The 22,838-nt window shown below is 43.5% G+C and overlaps 1 protein-coding gene and 1 non-coding gene across 2 annotated transcripts; one reads left to right on the top strand and one right to left on the bottom strand.

Moving 5' to 3' along the window:
* The first annotated feature begins 3,123 nt into the window (after positions 1-3,123).
* ANGEL1 (angel homolog 1) lies at positions 3,124-21,908 on the top strand. The gene is made up of 10 exons (XM_069465151.1): positions 3,124-3,225; positions 6,026-6,601; positions 7,513-7,742; positions 8,197-8,266; positions 8,861-9,294; positions 11,503-11,629; positions 11,926-12,036; positions 19,840-19,909; positions 20,406-20,569; positions 21,666-21,908. Exons 1-10 carry the CDS (start codon positions 3,162-3,164, stop codon positions 21,824-21,826), a joined length of 2,007 nt encoding a protein of 668 aa, XP_069321252.1. The 5' UTR covers positions 3,124-3,161; the 3' UTR covers positions 21,827-21,908.
* On the bottom strand, positions 17,213-17,319 carry LOC138381019 (U6 spliceosomal RNA). Its single transcript, XR_011232974.1, has one exon. It is a non-coding gene; the product is annotated as a U6 spliceosomal RNA (small nuclear RNA).
* Positions 21,909-22,838: the final 930 nt, after the last annotated feature.

Raw genomic sequence — 22,838 nt, 5'->3', positions numbered from 1 at the left:
GCTAGGGCAGGGAGTACCTGAAGTACAGTGGGAAAGAAGGTCATTGAGGAGGTCATGACCTTGAGCTTCCAGGAGTTAGGATGGCTCATTCACATTGGTGATGGGAGGTCTTGAGAGAGGGAAGATTGTGAGTTCAGGGCCAAAGTCTTCAAGGGATGAGGGGAGCAGACAGGAGGGCAAGAAAAGATGAGGATGAGGCTGGGGTAAACACTAGTAAGTGCCTGATAAATCTCTACTGAATACATGAATGCATGAATCGGTGCATAAATGAGCAAATGAATGCTCAGACTAAACTGGCACACTCTGGGAATATCTAGCCATAAATCCTGAGATCTGGAAATAAACACTAGGCTCAAAGAAGCCAAGTTACTAGGAGTGTAGGGTACTCAGGTTATTGTAAGAGTTGAAAATGAGCAATTGTTTTCAGTCTATCCTACCTGAGAGGCTGTTTGTGCCCTGCAGACCTGCACAGGTTCAATATGGTAGGCACTAGCTCCTTGTAGCTATTCAGCACTTGAAATATGGCTACTCCAAACGGAGAGGCGATGTTCCAGTAAAACACACACTAGATTGTGAAGACTTACTACAAAAAAAAAAGAACATAAAGTATCTCATTTAAAAATATTGATTACATGTTAAAATGCTAAATTTTTGGATCTATAGGATTAAATAAAACATTACAATTAATTTCACCTGCTTTATTTATTTTTATATAAGGCTACGAGAAAAATTTAAATTACATATGTAGTTTACATTACATTTATTTTAGGCAGCACTGCTCCATGTCACCCCAAATATTATACATGTTCCACTAGTAATTTAATGAAGGCAGCCAACCTGTTTGACTTCCATATATACCTGTTATAAGTAAAATTTGAGCCCTCAGGGCTTAGATTTCCTGTACACAGGAAATGCCCCTTTAAAAGAACACTTTAAATCCCTCAAAGTGTGGCAATACCTCCTGCTTGCCACATTAAATAGGTTCTGCTCCCTGGAAACCACATGGATTGATGAATGCAGGTGCTCATCATTGCCTTCATGGTTATCACAGTTGGGAGGAATTGAGGCATTTGTCACATCTCTCTTGGAATATTCCTAACACGATGAGGCTGGAGACAGTGCAGATTTGATTTGTAATTTTCCTTTCACTGGGGAAGCCTGAGGCTGCACTTCACCAGGCCAGGTCTCCTTGGGATCTGCAGTTATTGGCTTGCTTAGCAATGCCACATTGCAGTTTGGGGAGCAGAAACCTTAGTGGAAGAAGATCCTCCATTAACAGTGGCCAGAGCTGTTTTTTGCACGAGTTCAAAACATATACCAATAAACACTGAAAGCTTACCCTGCATTAGCCATGGTGAGGAAACTGAGGCCCCAAGAGGTTAGGCAACCAGAGAGGTTCCACATGTGGGACGTGAAAGAGCCAGGATCTAAACTCAGGTGGTTTAATTCCAAAGCTTGTGATCCTCATGTCACCCTACACTTTCCAGCATAGTTGATTATGGATCAGGAAACAAAAAGAAGAAACAGAGGGAAGCCTTGCTTAACGGGCCTCAGGAAAAGCCCCTGAAAGAACCTGATCAGTTGGCCTGACACATTATGTCCACACATGTGCATTGAACAGCCCAGTTGAGGCTAGATCCTTTAGCAGAGGTTCCCAAACTATACATCAGAATAACCTGGTGAACGTTTAAGTGCCTCATCCCTGACCTGTTACATCAGAACTCTGGGAGCAGGGCCTAGAAATTGGTATTTTAAAAAACATAGTCCAAGTAGATAAGGGAAACATTACTTCGCAAAATGATAAATGTAGTCTCTAGGCAAGTGCCTTGATTCAGGATCTGATTTGGAACTTGGACTTCTGGGTAACTATTGGTACAAAATGGAAGGCAGGCACAAGGAGGGTTTACTTGTAAAGGAGTGAGCCTGAACTTGGAGCCTCCTTAGGTAGATCTTACATTTGTGACTAATTTTTGAGTAGCTTCCTAACCTTCAGATTGCTATGGCCTCTGCTTCATCTCAGGCAAAGAAAGGGATGAGTGCTGTTTCCTGAAGGGCAAGTGTACATAGTGGGAAGGACACAATACTGACTCTCTCCTTCTTCCTCCCTCCTTCTTCCTCCTTTTAGCCTTTCAGTGTTATGATGTACCCAGCCGGTCCAGGATCTGGTGACTCCCCAGAGGGCTTCCCTGAACAAACAAGGCTCCAGCCGCAAATTGGAAATCACACAGCTCAGACACTAGGTACTGAAATTGGGCATATTATACAGTCCTTCCTTCCTCAGAGCAGGGTTGAGACTAGAAGACTGAGGGTGGGGGAGTTGAGCAAGAGAAACTCCAATAGGTCTTTGGGTGGCACAGAAGTGATGAATGGACTGGCCTTCATTTAGTGACATCTGCTTGGTTCAACCAGTCAACCAAGGTTTATTTGGTCCCTGATGTGTGCCTGCACCGTATTAGGCGCTAGGGAGATGCCTCAAGGTAAACAAACCATCAGCCAGACTTGGTCCCTGGCCTGTGGAAGTGTTTTTCTTGACTCTCTTACCAATGGGACACCTCATTTTTTCCGGATTAGGGAAAAGAAGGCCTATTTGGAACAGGTGGAGGAGACCAAATCTTAGGTGCTGAAGCAAGGGAGGAGTCTATTTGTGACCTAGAATCTGAGCTGGGAAGGCAGTAGAGGCAAGAAAAGGAGGAAAATGGGGAAGAACTCGCTCCCTCTCCTCTGGGCTGAGAAGGGGTAGATTACAGAATCAGGGCTAAGTGGAGCCTTAAAGACCAGCCCTTCATTTCAACAGATGAGGAAACTGAGGCGGGGAGAGCTAGATAATGATCCCAAGGTGGACACCTAGTTAGCAGCATAAGTGGGAATAAACTGTGAACTTTGAGTAATACTGTGAAGCCTCCAGCGAGACACTATAAATTTTAAAACCCGGCGCTTCGATGGCGGCCGGCCGGGAGCCAGACTCCCCCCCACCTCCCCCCGTTGCCGTGGGAAACGCCTCCTCCCACCCCCTGCGAGCTCCCCCGCGGCTCCGCGCTCCCAATAAAGTTGTTGTTGAAGCGCGCGCGGCGGCGCCACGTGGGTCGGCCGGGGGCGGGGCCGAGCTGAGGGAGACCCTGCGGGCGGCGGCCAGGAGGGGCTACGGGGGGCCGGCGCCGGCCATGATCGCGTCGTGCCTGTGTTACCTGCTGCTGCCGGCCGCGCGCCTCTTCCGCGCCCTCTCAGGTACCGGCCCCGCGTCTCGACAGGCAGGAGCCCGGCCCGGGCCCGCCTCTGCGGGGCTCCGCGGGCCTGAGGCAGCGTGCGGCGCGCCGGGCCTCGGACCGTCCCCCGGGCAGTGCCAAGGCGTGGCGAGGCGGTCCTTGGCCCTTGGCCCGCGGGGCCCCTCCTGACCCCAAGAGGCCTGGGCCTGGCCGACGACCCTCGTGGGCGGCTCCCTCGTCACACCTGTAGTCCGGTGACGTCGGGCCACGGTTAATGTGGAGGGGGGCTGCGGATGGGGCAGGGCTACCCTTCCCTGGCCCTGGGGGTGCAGAGAGGTTTTGGGGCCGGCTGAGTCACTGCCCTGGGGGGTCGGGGAGGGATGGCAACTCCGGGTCAGGACGAGTGCCCGAATTCTCTGCAGGTAGAGGTGGGTCGGCCCTGGGAGGGCTGTGGGCTGAAGTCCCGGGCTACGTTTCTTCCCCAGGTTAACTTCACAACTCACCTGTCAGCTCTCGCTCCTCTCTCACCAGTGTCTTTGGTTGAAAAACAAATGCTCAGAAGTCAGAGACATTTAAATCTCAGCTTAGAAGCATTCTTCCTGTGCGTTTGGAGAGAGATGTGGTGGAGTAGGAGCAATGGCCAGTTGATACCTTAAATAGAGGAGGGAGGGCTATTCCTTTGCTTTTTTATAATCTGCCAGCACCCTGTATTCCTGGTTTTTGAAATTCCAGAGGATTTTATGCGACCGTCAGTTTCCTTCTGAGATCCCACAGAACACCCAGATTTTTCTCCTGCAATTTAGGGGAAGGACCAAGAAGTACTTTCTTAGAAACAAGGGCTCCAACTGTGTATTCTGTGCTTTTCCTTTCTGGAATTTTACATAATGTGTGTGTGTAATTGATAATATATTCCATATAAAAGTATTTTAAATATACTTTTTTACTGTGTATCTGCCACTAGAATGCAATCTTCAGGAGGCCAGGGTCATATTTGTTTTGTTCGCTGTATCTCTTGTGCTAACACACTGCCTGGTGTATAGTAGGTACTCAGTGAATTCAGGAATGTCTTGTGTGTCCATACTTCTGAGGAATGGGACACTCCACAGAAGTAATTGTTTTCCGAGAACTAAGCATATTCCTTTAACCAGGTTGCTATCATTTCTGGAGCTCTTCCGTTGTCCATATGGCAGTCTTAGTGATATAGTGTACTAGTCCAGAAGTTTCCAGACCAGTAATTTCTAGGGATCTCAGAGGAGGTCCCATCCCCACTCCACATTAAAGTAGTTCCATTTGTGTTTAATTTGTGTATCTGGTTTCTAGATAAGATTTTTTTTTTTAATAAAAGCATTCTGCTGTAAAACAAACCACCACCACCACCACTACCACCAAAAAACTGCCACATTTGAAAGCTGCTAACTTTATGTATATAAACCGTAGAACCTCTGCTATTTGGTATACACAGAGGATGTTTCAAGGGGCAGATAACTAGCAAGCCCCTGAGACTAAAGGCCAGCAACCCAGCCTGTGGGTTTAGAGCAGCATTTCTCAGTCTCAGCACTGTTGACATTTTGGGCCAGATCATTTGTTGTGGGTCTGTCCATTGCACTGTAGTATATTCAGCAGCATCCCTGTCCTCTAACCACTAGATGCCAGTAGCACTGCTACAGTTGTGGCAACCACAGTGTCTCTGGACATTGCTAAATGTCCCCTGAGGGCAAAATCACCCCTGCTGAAAACCACTCCTTTAGGGAACGTAATGTAAATATACATAGGCCATAAACAAGATATTTGAACCATCTTTCAACATTTGAGCCAGTTTGAAGATTTTTCTTGCCTTTAAAAACATTGGCAATAAAATGAATCTCTAAGTGATTGAGGGTCAGCATCATGAATGTCACTTGTCCTGTGCTGTAAATAAATAATTTAGTGTGTGTTGGTTGTTTGCTCTCACCAAAATACTGTACTTAGATTTTGGGAGTTCTAATTTTAGAGGTTTTCCCACCTGCTTTCTTACCTGTTGGCTGTCATTTGTGGCTGCTGTAGCAGAGAGATGACAGCTATCTCTTACTGTCAGTTGTTGGCATCTTCTAATTTATAGCCTCTGATTGTTGTGGAATGGAAAAACCAGATAATGAAGTTTGAGAAGATAAGTAGCTTTGAGAATAAATAGCTTTGAGAAGAGGCCCAAGGGCCTTTGCTAAGAAGTAAATTGTATAGATTTTGAGAATGTCTACTTTAGGACTTTTTCTTTTGGAATGGGTTCATAAATTGGGGAATTTATAGAGCTAGAAAAGCTCTTGGAGATTATCTAGTTCAGACTTCTCTTGTCCCCATTTTACAGTCACTCCATCTGACTAGGGGCAATGGTCGAGGTCAGTTAGTTTTGTCATTTCAGTGATAGACCGTAACCTAGAGTTCTGATTCATAGTCAAGTGCTGTTTCCAATGTAATATGGTTCTTAGAACCAGAAAATTGATGTTAATAGTAGTCTTAACGTTCACATAAAAGGGGTGGGGTTATGTGTGCCCATCTGTGGTCTAGATTATGTGAGATGGCATTCTTTTATTCAGGCACTGAATATTTATCAGCTCTCTACCATATAAATTAGCTAATACTTATAAAGCACTTAGAACAGTGCCTGGCACATAGTAAGCATTTTGCTCTGAGGGTGATGATGATGTTCCAGGCATTAAGGTGTGCAGGCTCAGTGATGGTATGGTGAGCAAGGTAGATATGGTTCTTGCTTATATGGGGCTTATGGTCTAGCTGGGAGAAGAGTGTGGGTGGGTCTTCTTATCATCTGGTATTTTGGCTTTCTTCAGATGCTTTCTTCACATGTCGAAAAAATGCCCTCCTGGCGAAGAGCTCGTCCCCCCAGGTAGAGGGCAACTTTGCAATGGCTCCTCGGGGCCCTGACCAGGAAGAGTGTGAGGGCCTGCTGCAGCAGTGGCGAGAAGAAGGGTCAAGCCAGGTGCTTTCAACTGCAAGTGAGGGTCCCCTTGCAGATAAGGGACTCGCCCAGAGCAGCTTGGCACTTCTGATGGATAATTCTGGAGAACAGCATGCTGCTTCAGAGGAAAAGTGGTCCAGTAGGCAGCTGAGTGACCTGCGGGAAGCAGAAAACCTGGATGAGCCTTTCCCCGAGATGCTAGGAGAGGAGCCACTGCCAGAGGTTGAGGGCCCTATGTGGGCAGCTGTCCCCATGCAGACGGTGCACCAGTATGCAGACTGTGCTGTTCTCCCAATGGGTGCTCTGGCTGCAGAGCAATGGGAAGAGGACCCAGCGGTGGTGGCCTGGAGCATAGCACCTGAGCCTATGCCCCAGGAAGAGGCTCCCCTCTGGTCCTTTGAGGGCCTGGGGCAATTGCAGCCTCCCCCAATGGAAATACCCTATCATGGTGAGTCTGACAGCTGGCTGAATTAGCCAGGGCAGCACGTTGTCTCGGGGGTGGGCAGACCATTGCTAAAGAGAAGGTTCTTTGGTGGGGAGCTCTGCCACTGCATTCTGCTTTTTCTGCAAATCTTGTGGTGTCATATTTAGAGGGAACTTATAGATCATCTTATCCAGCCCTAAGGTCTGACAGATGAAATAATCACAGTGCAGAGAGGTATCAGGACGTGCCTAAAGTTATACGGCAAGGCAGTGAAGAACTGAAGCCAGACCCTAGTTCTGATTCCCCACGTTGTCATTTCTCTGAAGGTGACCCAAGGGTTTTCTGGGGATAGGAGTGGAGAGGTCTCAGGGCCTCTACTCTGCCTCTACTAGAATAACTTTATTTGTGTTACATATTGGGAGTCCATTAAAATTTGAAGAAAGTAATGTGGCTCAAATAGGTTTTAAATCTGCTATGCTGTCATACGCTATAGGGAAGATGGGGGACACATTGTGGTCTCTAGCCCCACGGACTTTTCCAGGTTTAGGGGTCAGAAAACACCCAAGGCTGAAATTACTCTAGAAATTTCTTTAACGTCAGGTGACTGTTAAGCACACCCTTCTCAGTGATTCTCCAGAGAGTCATGGATTTATCAAAAGTGAGAGATTATCAGCCTGTAAATATTGTGGAGCATCTATGAGGTGCTAGGCGCTGGGGATGCAGTGGTGAATAGGCCAAGATTGTCTCTGGCTTTGTACCATCTAGTCTGAAGACTGTCCTTAGAATGCTGTTTAAATCACCACAGAGAGGGTTAGGTGACAGGGAAGATGGAAAAAGGAACTTCAGGCATACTGTTACTGAGTCAGGAGTGGAGACGGTGGTGCCTCTGGATAACATGTGCTTGTCATGGAACTCTTCTCCCAACCCCTTTGCAGAAATCTTGTGGAGAGAATGGGAGGATTTCTCCACCACTCAGCCTGATGCTCAGGGCCTGGAGGCAGGGGATGGCCCTCAATTCCAGTTCACTCTGATGTCTTATAACATCCTGGCTCAGGACCTGATGCAGCAGAGCTCAGAGCTCTATCTGCATTGCCATCCGGACATCCTCAACTGGAACTATCGCTTCTCGAACCTCTTGCAGGAATTCCAGCACTGGGACCCTGATGTGAGTGAAGATGGGGTAGTGCCATCTTGAATTGCTGCTGGATCCAGTCTATTTCCAAATGCCCTTAGAAGATGAGTTCATGCCCATAGTTGTTCAAATCATTAGAGTCCGGCTTAGGCTGGAACTTGCCTGCCTAGAGTCAATGAGGTTTTGGCAGATGCTGAGAAGACTTTCCCTAGGTGTGCATTTTCCAGCCCCCCTTATGCAGGCAGGGAAACTTGAGGGATTTAAGGAGCAGGTAAATACAGCACACATGTCTGGTCTCCTCAGCTTAAGTCTGGGCCTGTTCTTGCTGTTGGTGACTGTCTGGGAAGAGTCAGCCCTGTGGGAAGTTTCAGTGTGACCCTACCCAAGATCTGCAGCAGCTTTCCACCTGGCTTTTGTGCTTGCTCCTAGAGGGTGGGAGTCACGTTCTAGCACTCTGGAGTGATTGGTTTCCCCGTCAATTTCTCAGATCCTGTGCCTCCAGGAAGTCCAGGAAGATCATTACTGGGAGCAGCTGGAGCCTTCTCTGCGAATGATGGGTAATGCAGCTCTGTGGCATCTTTGCCAGCCTTTCTTCCTACATCCCTGTCTACTCTCTCCTGAAGACCCCATCTTTTTCTTCTTAGTAAACCCTCAGTCTCACCTGTGAGCTAGCTCCTTCCATGTGTGGGTGCGAAAGTAAAGTTTTGCAGTTTTTAAAGCAATTCTGACATATATTGCCATTTAATCCTTAAAGTAACCAATGTGGTGAGACTGAGCATTATTACCCCAGATGAGGAAACTGAGGTTCTGAAGATTTGGGTGACTTTCTTAAAATCACAAGGCTACAAAGTTAGTAGATGTGGAGCTAGGATTCCAACTTGTCTGACTCCAGATTCTGTGTCCCGTTAAATTCCTATAATGTTATATTGCTGCATACCCTTCCTTTCCTCCATCCCCTTCCAGCCCCTCAGTCATTTGGTTACAACTGTAAGGGAACCTCTCTGGAGCCCAGGAAGTGGCAAGGGTGGCTCCCCGTAACGAGTGGTAGGAACAGTGCCTTAGGCATGCACACCTGGGCTGCTACTGCTGCTTGGAAGATACTCAGGCTTTGAGGACTCTGACCCAGCTCCTTGGTGGGGTTTTCCTTGCAGGCTTCACTTGTTTCTATAAGAGGAGGACTGGGTGTAAAACGGATGGTTGTGCTGTCTGCTACAAGCCCACCAGATTCCGTCTGCTCTGCGCCAGCCCTGTGGAGTACTTCCGGCCTGGCTTGGAGCTCCTCAATCGGGACAACGTGGGCTTAGTGTTGCTGCTGCAGCCACTAGTCCCAGAAGTCCTGGGGCAAGTCTCAGTGGCCCCCCTGTGTGTGGCAAATACCCACGTCCTTTACAACCCACGCCGGGGTGACGTCAAGCTGGCCCAGATGGCCATTCTCCTGGCAGAAGTGGACAAGGTGGCCAGATTGTCAGATGGCAGCCACTGCCCCATCATCTTGTGCGGGGACCTGAATTCTGTCCCTGATTCCCCTCTCTACAACTTCATCAGAGACGGAGAGCTCCAGTACCATGGGATGCCAGCCTGGAAGGTGAAGTGGGAGAGGCCACTGTGGGGGTGGGAACGTGGTCTAGGGAGAGATTCAGGTGTTGGCATCCAGTGCTGCTTCTGTGGCAGGGCCCTCAGTTACACCTGTTCTGGCTCCTTCCTGCTTTTTCTTGTTATGCTGAATAGCTTGTGCCCAAGCCTGGAAGCTAGGATCTCTCGAGTACTTTGGCGTATTGGAATCCTTTCCGTTTTTATCATTAATTTAATTCACAAGTAATGCGTAAGTACATACTTGCAAGAATTCAAACATTATAAAATAAAGCACAAGCCTCCTTTATTACCTACATTCCCTACCCTCTCCTCTTAGAGTCAGGTAATGACTGTTCTAAGTTTGGTGGCCATCTTCTAGATTGTTTGCTATACGTTTACAGTGATATCTATGTTCCTATGATATTATAATCAAAATTTATATTTATTAAGCACTTACTGTGTCCCAGGGACTATTTTAAGCACTTTACATGTATTAACTTATTAATTTTTATAATTTCTATTATTGCTTTCATTGTGTAAATAAGGAAACTAAGGTGTAGACAAGTTAAGTAATTTGCTCTAGGTTATGCAGGTCATTAGTGGTGGAGCCAGGACTTGCAACCAGGTGGTCTGGCCCCAGAGCTTTTGCCCTCAAATGCTATACTGTAATTGCTTATAACAGCTAATAGGTGATCTATCACGTGTATTTTATAAACATGATATGCTATTGTATGTTTCATTTGTAGCATGTTTTTTTTTTTTCCTCAACAATTTGGATCTATCTCATTCCTTCTAACTGCTGAATGTTGATAGGTTAGATACCTCATAGCTTTATCAGCTTGTGCTGATTTTTTTATATGTCACTTAATCCTCTTGTTCCTCAGTTTTGCCCCTACTGATCCAACCTATTGCTTAATTTCTGGCAAGGCACAGGGGGAAAAGCACACAAAATGATTGAATTATTGTTGAGCACTTTGGGGTTTTATGTTAATGAGGTTACTCAAGTGCCAGCAATGTCGTAGTTGCCAAGTGCGCAGAGAAAGGCATTATCTTGCACTGAAGGAGCTATAATCAAGGCGCTCAGGGAATGGGAAGAAGAATTTACTGTGTGCCTGCCATGTGACAGGCACTGTTGGGCACAGTGAACGAGAGCACTTGCTTTGACGCCAGACAGTCCTGGGTTCAAATCCCTGCTCTGCCACCTTGAGCAGGTTACTTAACTTTCTTAAGTCGCATTTGCCTCATTTATACATCAGGGATAATAAAATGCAACCTGCTTCAGAGGTGTTTTTTGTTTTTTGAGTGGATTAAATAATGCATGTAAAGTATTTTCCAGGACCTGGTTCAAAGGAAGCAGTCAACACCTGGTAGTGGTTAAGATTCTTAATTATACATGGTATTATTATCCCATTTTACAGTAGAGGTTATTGAACCCAAGAGGGTTAACTGATTTGCCCAAAGTCACACAGTTATTCAATGGCCATTAAATTCCAGGTCTGTTTTATTTCAGTTTACATTTTGAAAATTTATGCCCTTGAAGGACAGAGGGATTATGTCTTATCACCGCTCTATCCCCAGCACTTAGCTAGTGTCTCTTGGCATTCAAGTATTTGTTGTTGTTAAATGCAATAAAGGGGATTTTGCTACACACGTTGGAGATGTGCAGATGACTGATGTTGCCGAATATTTCCCCTACTACGTTCTGTCCGTTCCCAGGCTGCTCATTGGCTTTGACCGAGGATGGTGACATAGATACGGTAAAGTGCTTTGGTGCCTTTCCCATTTGGTTTGACCCTGTGGTTTCCCAGTAATAGGTTCAAGATATTAGACTTTGATCTAGAAGATCCAAAAACCAGGATAAACCTTTTCCTGTTGCAAGTTAAAGCCCCTGAGAGTTGATATTTCCTGTGGAGAATTGTGTAGATTTTTCTGAGGTGAAATTTAGGGAACCACACGTTCCTGCAGTTCTGTTGTCCTTGACTCACGTACCTCACTCTTTTAATCCTCATTCCTGTCTCATGGACATTTCAGTTTCTAGTGAAAAAGTAATGGTTGAAGTAGCTCCTTATTTTTAACCTTCCCCTGAGACTCATGTGGCTTGCTTATACCATGTGTGTAGTGTGTGATTGTGTGTGTATTTGTCCACAAGTCCCAAAACATGGGCTCTTATTTCCTTTGTCTTTCTTGGTTTCCTCATTCCCACCCTGTTCTTTCCTTGCAGGTATCTGGACAGGAAGACTTCTCCCATCAGCTTTACCAGAGGAAGCTGCAGGCCCCCCTGTGGCCCAGCTCCCTGGGCATCACCGACTGCTGTCAGTATGTCACCACCTGTCACCCCAAGAGATCAGGTGAGCTTGTGTCACATTTGTGTTTTTATGCCCATTTTGGGAGAAAGCTGGCACCTTAATGACAAGAGAAAGTGTAATCCCCTCAGTTCTCTTAGCAAGTTCCTCTGTTTTTTTTTTTTTTTCACTGTCCTCCCCATTGTCACTCATTAAAATGGACTTTAAATTATTGCTGCTGGAAAATCTTGTCATTAGAGCCAGACTTCCTTTGTGTCTTTGTTTCTTGGTACTAAGGGGGTCTCAGCAGGTGACTCCTTTTCCTTTCTTTCACTATATATGTGGCTTTTCCTGGTTTACAGAGAGACGTAAATATGGCCGAGACTTCCTGTTACGTTTCCGCTTCTGCACCATTGCTTGTCAGCGACCAGTGGGACTGGTTCTCATGGAAGGAGTGACAGATACTAAGCAAGGTAATGGAAACTAAGCCTGTTTTCTTGGTTTTCTTTCTTCCTCACCCCTGATCTTTGTCAGTTATGTGGTTTTCTGCTCTTTCCTAGATATGATTCTTAGAGATTAGCTTTTGGTAATAAGTAGACTTAGAATGAAGGTCAGTTGACTTCAGTGGCCATATGTGAGCACGGATATGCATCGTGGTAAGAGCGCTAGACCAGGAATCAAGAGAGCTGAATTCTACCTAGCTCTGAGGCCTTCAGTAAGCCATTTAACCTTTTTAGGTTTATAAAGTATGTATAGGGGAGAAGATACACATGATAGGACTTGGAAAATCATACGGTGACTGTTGTAATAAAAAGTTGGTCCTACTGAGAACTTCCACATTGAATACTTGGCATTCTCCCCTTCTTGTCTCTGAAACCACTCCAAGGCAACAAGGGGAATGGAAAAAAGAAATTCAGGCTCCATTTTTGGCAAACTAGGAGATCTGAAGATATCTGAAACCATAAACCACAACACGGAAGAAATAGCTGCAAGAAGTACTGGAGATCGTGCAGGGGTGCTGAAGGAGGTTTGGAGAGACTTGCCTGTGGCCCTACACGGATCTCAACCAGCAGAGTGCATTTCTCCAAGTGAGGAGTGTACCTTGAGGCACAAAATCAAAATTCCTTGTTTTTTCAACAAGAATAGAATGCAGAGGTTGCAATAGGAGAGTGTTTAGACCTGTTTTGATCCTAAGAGGCAGTGGAGGAAGGACTGATCAAGGAATCAAGCCATATTTGCATTAAGTGGAGTCTGTTCAAGTGGTAGAGGGCAGATGACATACTTACAAAACTGCATATCTCTTTTGGTTGGGGAAGAGTAAAGATTAAAAGGACTCCTATGTAATGCTGTATCATAAGGAAAATTCCTGATACTTCAAATGCATACCCGGTTGTTCCCTTATATAAACTTTGTACAAGTAGCTGGTGCAGAAAAACCTCAACTAATTCTCAAAAGGAACAACATGGGATCTGTACTAAAATACTGTAAGAAAAAAAGGAGGAAGGAATGGGAAAACAAGAGGCAGATAAAGAATACTTCAGAAATAAAAATTGTTGCCATGAAGCATATGGAAATTATGATTATTTTCCTGTGAATAAAAAAAAATGAAGCAATTGCCTTTGTAAAAGAAGAGCAAAAAACCAAAATTAACTACTTTTATAAAATAAGTTCAGACACCTGGCAAGATATCAGGAGGTGAAATTTAAGCTGCAGAGCTCAGAAAAGAAGTAGAATAAAAATTACAAAAAGTGAAGACAAAATTGAATGCAGCACAAGTGGGAATAGATACTGCTGAAAACAAGGCAAGAGACTGAGTCAGAAAATCAAAACAAAACAAAAAAATCAAGGAAAATAAAATAGAAGTAAAAGGAGAAAAAGGATTAAAGAGAAAATGACAGTAAGTAAAAGATGAAGGAAATTAAAAATACACATAATTGGAGTTCACAAAGATAACCAATATAATAGCTCAAAAGGAATATTTAAATGTATTATTTAAGAAAGATTTTCCCAAAATGGAAAGATGTGAATTTTCAGACTGAGGACATATCATGTCTCAGTAAAAAATGATATGGGAGAATCAATATTAAGACATCCTGTTGAAGTTATTAGAACTCAAGGACAAAAGAATCTTTTGGGCAGTTGCACAAGGAAATTGAGCTGCCTTTAAGCATAATAGTAATCAGTTGACTTCAGACTTCTTAACATTACATCTGACTCTAGAAGACAGTGGATCAAGGCTCAAGGAAAGAAGGTATGGCTCAAGCATTTTATACAACCTTTCTTGAAGAAACTACTAGAGGAGTAACTGAAGGCAAACAAGCAATGGCTGGGAAAACTGTTAGTGAACACTGAATTTATTTTTTTCTTATAGGAATTTAATTTGAACTGGCAATTTGCATAGAGCAGCGAACATATCAGTGGCTCAGTACCCCCCTTTTTTTTTTTTTTTTTTTTTTGAGACAGAGTCTCGCTCTGTTGCCTGGGCTAGAGTGCCATGGTGTCACCTAGCTCACAGCAACCTCAAACTCCTGGGCTCAAGCGATCCTTCTGCCTTAGCCTCCCAAGTAGCTGGGACTAAAGGCATGCGCTACCATGCCTGGCTATTTTTTTCTCTATATATTTTTAGTTGTCCAGGTAATTTCTTTCTATTTTTTTTTTTTTAGTAGAGACAGGGTCTCACTCTTGCTCAGGCTGGTCTCGAACTCCTGAGCTCAAACGATCCGCCCGCCTCAGCCTCCCAAAGTGCTAGGATTACAGGTGTGAGCCACCATGCCTCAATACCCTTTTAATTGCAAAGCTAAAGTATCATTACAGCTGTGGGGATAGAATAATAATAGTGATGGCCACCCTGTATTGAGCAACTAGCATGTTCAAGAACTGGGATAAGTGCTTGTATCAGTCAGGCTCAGGCAGGGGAGCAATGGCTCAGGGTTTTAAGATCACAAAATCCTAAAGTTAAACAGTAACGAGATGCCACATAGATAATTTCATCTTAAGAACAGGTTATTTAAATCAGTGATGTTACTTGAACGAAACATAAAAATAAACATTTCAATATAACAACAAACAAAATTAAACCAAGAACCCTTAAAACACATACTGACAATCACTTTGTAAGCAAAAAAGACCCGTTCTATGGGGGTAACTACCCAGTTCACCAACAGTGCAAGATAACAGTACTATTACAAAATTGGGGTTAGATTTGGGTCAACACACCTGTTCACCGCATACCGTGAACATGCCCTTCCAAAGCTAAAAAACTATACTTATTTTTAAAAGGCCATGAATGGAAGACTTAAGTGTCGACAAGGAGATTACAGTGTGGGAGTTCTTTATTCTAAAGGATCTGTCTAGATATGCTAACAAATAATATTTCTAGTTCATCCAACCTAACTGTGCATATCAAAACATGCCAATTTGTGTCATTAACTTTGGGGAGGAAATTTAAACTGAAACCGCACAGTATCTGGAAAATGACAACAACAAAAATACCATATATTTGTGGGATTAGCTAAAACAGTATTCAGTGAAAAATTCATAGAATTATTAATACATAGAATATTTAGAATCATTGAATTATACTAATAGGTATAAAAGGATGAAAGTAAGTGAATTAAGCATCCAATTCAAGAAATTAGAAAAAAGGAACGGAAAGAAAGCAAAAGGAAAGAAGATTAAAATGGGAATAATTTAGAAAACAGAAGAACTAATAAACTCTTAAGAGTGGTTGTTTGGGTGCTAAACAGCTGCCAGTTAAATAAGCCCATCCTATTTAAGTGGGGGTTGAAGGAACAGGAACAAGTGTCCAGATGCAGAAGAAAAAAGAATAATAGGTTTTTTTGCTCAATTAAGTGTGAAAGAAATTGAAAATTTAGATGGTATATAAGTGTAACTTACTAAAACTGATTCTGGGGGAAGATTGTCTAAATAAACTAATTACCATGGGGGAAAAATAATAGAAAAAGTTCTCAGAGATGCAGTCTCTCCAATACACTAGGCTCAGATTGACCAGGGAATGTCCTCAAGCCTTTAAAGAATCTGTAATTCCTTTACTATTTAAGTTGTTACAGAGCACAGAGGAAGAAAGGGGCCAAGTTTTTTTTTATGAAACAAGTATATTGACACCAGCACCTGACAGTAATTACACAGAAAAAGAAAACTACAGACTCCAATATTCTCCATCTGGGAATATTGATGCAAAAATTTTAAATAGAAGATTAGGAAACAAAATCTAACAGCACATTGAAAGAGCAATATACCATGATGAATTGGAGTTTATTAGAAAATTAAGGATAGTTCAATATTGGGAAATCTATTAATATAATTTATCACGCATATATATGAAACCTGTTAAAATATATGAAACCCACGTCATCCTCTCTAAGATGTTGAAGAGACATTTGTTAACATTCAGCTTCTATTCTGGATTCTTTTAAAATGAACTCTCTTAAATTAAGAAAAAAATGGATATTTCCTTACATTGTTGAAATATATCTATCTCAACTCCAAAATCAGCATCTTATTTAAAAAAAGAAGCTTTAGCAGCATTTCTGTTAAAGTTAAGAGCAGGACAAGGATGACACTATTATTATTTAGCTGTGTTTGGAGATACCAGCCAACAGAATTAGAAATAGCAATATAAGAAAATAGAAGTGTAAAAATGGAAAGGAGGGGGTAAATTATTACTTGCTGATGATATCATTATATAACTGGTGATCCAAGAGAACTAAAATCAGCATGAAGCACTGAGGTGATTCTGGAAGGTGGCGGGTACAAGATTAATATGCAGAAATTAGTAGTATTCATATATAAAAATACTGATATATTTGTTAAAAGATATAATAAAAAAAGACCTTATTTGTAATAGGAACAAAAAAAATATAGAAATAAATTTAACAGGAAAAATGTAAGGTATATAAAGGAACATTTCATTTCATCTAAATTATCACATTTATTGGCATGAAGTTGTCCATAGCATTCCCTTATCCTTTTATTTAAACAGCATCCCTGAGATGAAATTCACATGTCATAAAATCCACCCATTTAAAGTATGCATTCAGAATTATACAGCCATTACCACAGTCTAATTTTAGAACATTCTCATCACCCACAAAAGAAACTGTATACCCATCAGCAGTCACTTTCCATTCATCTCTCCCCTTGTCAAAACTCAGTTGACCACAGATACGTGGGTCTCTGCACTCTTAATTCTTTTTTTTTTTTTTTTTGAGACAGAGTCTCACTCTGTTGCCCGGGCTAGAGTGAGTGCCGTGGCGTCAGTCTAGCTCACAGCAACCTCAAACTCCTGGGCTTAAGCGATCCTACTGCCTCAGCCTCCCGAGTAGCTGGGACTACAGGCATGCGCCACCATGCCCGGCTAATTTTTTGTATATATATATTTTAGTTGTCCATATAATTTCTTTCTATTTTTAGTAGAGACGGGGGTCTCGCTCTTGCTCAGGCTGGTCTCGAACTCCTGACCTCGAGCGATCCACCCGCCTCGGCCTCCCAGAGTGCTAGGATCACAGGCGTGAGCCACCACGCCCGGCCTGCACTCTTAATTCTATTCCATTCATCTATGTCTATCCTTATGGCAATACCACACCCTGTTTTTGTTTTTTTGTTTTTGTTTTTATGAGGAGAAAAGAAAAAATTATGGAATGCTTCACGAATTTGTGCGCCATCCTTCTGCAGAGGCCATGCTAATCTTTTCTGTATTGTTCCAATTTTAGTATATGTGCTGCCGAAGTGAGCACCACACTATCTTGATTGCTATAGTTTTGTATACAGTAGTCCCTCCTCCACGGTTTTGTTTTCCTTGGTTTCAGTTATCCATGATCAATCACAGTTTGAAAATATTTATTTTGAGAGAGAGAGATCACATTCACATAACTTTTATTAAAGTATATTGTTAAAATTGTTCTAGTTCATTGTTAATCTTTTACTGTGCCCAATTTATAAATTAAAGTTTATCATAGGTGTGCATAGAAAAAAACATAGTATATAGAGGGTTTGGTACTATCTGTGGTTTCAGGCCTCCACTGGGGGTCTTGAAATATATCCCCCATAGATAAGGGGGGACTCCTGTACTTTTGAAATAGGAAAGAGTAAGTCTTCTGACTTTGTTATTATTTATTAGAATGATTTTGACTTTTCTGAGTCCTTTGCATTTCCATATGAATTTTAGGATCAGCATGTCAATTTCTGCAAAAAAAAGGCAGTTGGGATTTTGATAGGGATCTACAAATCTGTAGATCACTTTAGGAAGTATCACCATTTTAACAATCTTGTCTTACGACTGATGAATTGGGATATCCTTCCATTTATTTCGATCTTCTTTAATTTCTTTCCATGTTTTATAGTTTCTAATGCACAAGTCTTATACTACTTGTTAAATTTATTCCTGATTATTTTATTCTTTTTGGTGCTATTGTAAATGGAATTGTTTTCTTAATTTTGTATTTGGATTGTTTATTGCTAGTGTATAGAGATATGATTTTTGTATATTGATTTTGTATCCTGCAATATTGCTGAACTAATTTATTAGTTCTAATAGTTTTTTTAGTGAATTTCTTAGGATTTTTGCTGTATAAAATCATGTCATCTTGCACATGGAAATAGTATTTATTACTTCTGCTCCAATCTGGATACTTTTTATTTCTTCTTCTTTCATAACGAACCTGACTAGAACTCTTGGTACAATGTTGAGTAGAAGTGGTGAGAGCAGACACCCTTGTCTTGTTCCTAATCTCAGGGATAAAGCTTTCAGTCTTTCACCGTTAAGTATGGTAGCTGTGTGTTTTTTATAGATTCCCTTTATCAGGTTGAGGAAGTTCTATTCCTAGTTTGAGTGTTTTTTAATCATGAAAGGGTGTGGATTTGGTCAAATATTTTTCCTTTGTCTGTTGAGATAATCATGTGGTTTTTGTCCTTAAATATTCTATTAATATGATATATCACATTAGTTGATTTCAGATATTAAACCAAGCTTACATTCCTAGGATAAATCCTACTTGATGACAGTATATAATCATTTTTATATTTTGCAGGATTTGGTTTGCTAGTATTTTATTGAGGAGTTTTGGATCTGTATTCATAAGGGATATTGATCTGCAGTTTTCTTTTTGATGTTTTATGTAGTTTTGGTATCAGAGAAATACTGACCTCACAGAATGACTTGGGAAGTATCTCCCCCTCTTATTTTTTGGAAGTGTTTGTGAAGGATTTGTATGAACTTTTCTTTAAATGTTTGGTGGAATTCACCAGTGAAGCTATCTGAGCCTGGGCTCTTCTTTGTAGGAAGTTTTTAAATTATTAATTCAATCTCTTGTTATAGGACTATTCAGATTCTCTACTTCTTTAGTCAGTTTATGAAGTTGTGTCTTTCTAGGAATTTCTCCATTTTATCTAAGTTATCTAATTTGTTGGTATATAGTTTATAGTATTTGCTTGTAGGTTTTTTTTTTTTTTTTTTTTTTTTGAGAGAGGATCTTGCTCTGTTGCCTGGTAGTTGTTTTTTATTTCTATATGGTTGGTAGTGATGGCCCCTCTTTCATTTCTGATTTTGGTAATTTGAGTATTGTTTTATTGGTCGGTCTACCTAAGGGTTGATCCCTGTTACCCTATTAATGTCAGTAGGATCTGTAGTAATGTTCCCTCTTTCTTGCGGATATTGGTAATTTGTATCTTTTTTTAAAAATTATGTATGGTGTGCATATATATTTATATATACACATGTGTATGTATGGTGTGCATATATGTATGTATATTTATATGTACACATGTGTATGTATGTATTTATGTGTGTGCATACATACATAGATACATACAGACACATAATGGATGATATGTGGTAGAAAATCTCTAGAGCAATTTACCAGGAATTAGCATTGGTTACTTTTGGAGAGGGCAGTTGAGTGGTAGGGGGCAAGTGGGAGAGAAACTTCACTGTTATTTTTTTCTACATTTTGATTTTTGTATCATGTAACTATAATACCTATTCTAAAAAAAAAACATACTAAAAAAAGAAAAAAGAAAAAAGAGTGGTGGGCCAAGGAAGACGATGTCTATGCTAGAGGCCTCTGTAACTGCCTTCCTTGGGTTTTTGACTTTGGTTTATTGTTTTCTCCCTCTCCTCACTGTTTCTCTTTCCCTTTCCCCTCTGATCCTTCTGGAGCAGTCCAGTCAGGGGTCTGAGAGGGATTTCAGAGTGAGAGGTTCTGACCCTGCCTCACTGCCTGTGGATGAGAAAACCTCTTTCTCTCTGTCCTCTACAGAGCGACCTGCAGGTTGGGCCGAGTCTGTCCTTGAGGAAGACGCATCTGAGCTTGAGCCTGTCTTCCCCAGGTAACCTTCTCTCCAGTTCCCCCCAGCTTTCAGTCCAGTCCCTGTCTAGGTGTGGGATTCCCACTGGCTGTCCTGAGGCTGATTTGGGGGAGCGCTTTTTGCTACACTCTCGCTTCCCCTTCTACTTGCTAAGCTTATAGAGGGGCATACAGGTATGCAGAAGCCAGAGGTGACCCACCCATGTTCTTGAAGGTGCAGAGCCTATACATTCTTTGGCCGGGCCCACGGACAGGGGTGCACTGGGTATACTTTACTGGGTAATAAGAGGAGAGTGAGGGATAAAGAATGTCAGGGGGTCTCAGTATAAATGTATCTGTTTCCAGGCTAATTTTAGCTAAGACAGCCAGCCTCTCATTAGCATGGGAAGGAATTTGCTGAGATTGAGTCATTTGGGATTATCCCTTAAAAAAAAAACTTTACAAAACCCACAGAGAAAGTGACCTTGGGAAAATTTAGTAATTTTTGTCCACTGACTTCTCCCTGTCCGTCCCTGTAGGACTACAGGTACCATCCAGCACTGCCTCCACCTGACCTCGGTATATACGCACTTCCTGCCCCAGCATGGCCGCCCAGAGGTCACCACGATGCCCTTGGGTTTGGGAACGACAGTGGATTACATCTTCTTCTCAGCTGAGTCCTACGAGAATGGGGACAGAACTGGTAAGCCTGGGGGATCAGGTTCCTAGAAGTCACCCCCAGGGTCCCTGGGAATAGCAAATGGTAGGTCAGGCATTCGGTGGCATAGCTTGGGCTGCTGGGACTCAGCCAGCGAAGGGGCAGATTTCGTACCTCCCTGGCACTGCTCATCCTCATCATTTTCCCCGTACGCCACTTTCCTGCCTTCTCTGTTTTTATCTTTGTAGCATTAGAAAGAGGCGGGTAGAAGAGTCACTCTCCATCCCTAGTTTAGAGGTAAAAACAGAGCTCCAGGAGGTGATTAGATTTGTTCAGTGGCAGCCACTCAGTGAGGGACCTGGCTGAGACCCTATTTCCTCTCTTCTCACCGCATCCCAGTAGTCACAGTGTAGCAGTCTCCCAGGCCCATGCCTCTATTGTTTAACGAGTGTTTTTTAAAATGTTTGAATTGATTGCCTAGGTTTTTTTTTTTTTTTTTTTTTTTGTTGAGACAGAGTCTCACTCTGTTGCCCAGGCTAGAGTGAGTGCCGTGGCGTCAGCTTAGCTCAGCAACCTCAGACTCCTCGGCTTAAGCGATCCTACTGCCTCAGCCTCCCGAGTAGCTGGGACTACAGGCATGCGCCACTATGCCCGGCTAATTTTTTCTATATAGATTTTTAGTTGTCCATATAATGTCTTTCTATTTTTAGTAGAGACGGGGTCTTGCTCAGGCTGGTCTCGAACTCCTGACCTTGAGCAATCCACCCGCCTCGGCCTCCCAGAGTGCTAGGATTACAGGCGTGAGCCACCGCGCCCGGCCTTGATTGCCTAGGTTTAAAAATCAGATTTTATATCGAAAAGCTGGATTTCTAGCTTTTCTTAGACTATCAGAAGATCTCATAATGCTGAGCCTGGGTGTACACTCCCCAGCTTGCCACAGTGCCCCGGAACCCCCCGTCTTCGTTCATACTGTCAGGGAGTATCTCTGAGGAAATGAAGCCTCCTGCCCCAGAGGCTGCAGGTGGAGGTGAGGGGGCAGCCTGCGCCCACAGAAGGCGTAGTTCCCAGAGGGCCCTGTCCCTGCCTGCCCATGCTGCGTGGCTGTGGCTGCTTTACCCTTGGCTTCTGCTTTGTGCCCCAGATCAGAGGCTGTATGGAGATGGAACGCTGAAGCTCCTGGGCCGTCTCTCCCTCCTCTCTGAAGAGATTCTCTGGGCTGCCAATGGTTTACCCAACCCCTTCTGCTCTTCGGACCACCTCTGCCTGCTAGCCAGCTTTGGGATGGATGTCACCGCCCCATGACGGGGCTCCCAGGGGAAGAGAGCTTCTCTTCCAGAAGAGCTCACTGGATCAGAGACTGTGGCAATAACCCATGCTTCTGGAAACTTAGATCCAAGAAACTTACGTCCCCTCCCCTCCCCCTCCTTGTTCCCTTTTTCCCATGGTTAGATTTTCTCCAGGCCTGTCCATGTTCTCTGCCTGTGGTCCCTGCCCCACCCCTACCTCTTCCTAATCCTGTGCCACACACTCAGTGGCCCTGGGAGAGGCAGAAGGGGGGTTCCCCCTTCTTTCCATGTATCCAGCGCTCCCCCTTGATTTTTAATTACCAGGGTTGCGGGAGCTATTGATCTCATTGGTTATTTGCTTTCAGGCCGTTTCTTGGTGGTACCTTCTGACTCGACCTCCTCCCTGCCTTCATGACCTCTGGGCCCAGCCCTCTTGCCAGGCATACACGTGTGAGATATGTGTAGTGTGCATGTGTCTTCTTGGGGTGGGACTGTTTGCACAGCCATGCCTGCCTCTGACCAGCCCACTTTCCACACTGGGGCTGTAGGCCTAGGGGCAGGTTCAGAGCATGACCCAGTGGCTGTGTGCTGCCAGGCAGCAGCAGGGCATGGGCCCTTCTCTCCTTTTAAGCCTTTGTGTTCCGTTAGGCATTTGTCCTGCCAAGCAGGGCAGGCTCATCATTGTATGGGCTCTGGGAACAAATGGGCCCAGCCTGGAGCCAGCAGATTTGGGGATGTGCTACCTTCCCCAGAGGTACCTTCCAACCCAGAGGTCCCTACAGACCTGGCATGATTTCTCTAGGGTTGATCCCTTTCTCCAGGCTGCCCTGAGGGAGGCAGAAGTTTGAATCCCTGTGTGGGGTTCAGTGGGCTGGGATAGTGGTGTGAGGTTTAAAACTCTTTTAGGGATGATGGAAAAAGAACCTTTGGGAAACTCTTGTCTCACTGGACTCTGTAGCACGCAGAACTGGGGCAAGGGTAGGAGTCCCAATGGGGAAAGAGCAGATAGGCTCTGTAGCTGCCTCAGC

The sequence above is a fragment of the Eulemur rufifrons genome, chromosome 2 (assembly GCF_041146395.1).
Source record: "Eulemur rufifrons isolate Redbay chromosome 2, OSU_ERuf_1, whole genome shotgun sequence".
In the NCBI taxonomy this organism is placed as follows: Eukaryota; Metazoa; Chordata; class Mammalia; order Primates; family Lemuridae; genus Eulemur; species Eulemur rufifrons.
This window is presented reverse-complemented; position numbering and strand designations above follow the sequence as displayed.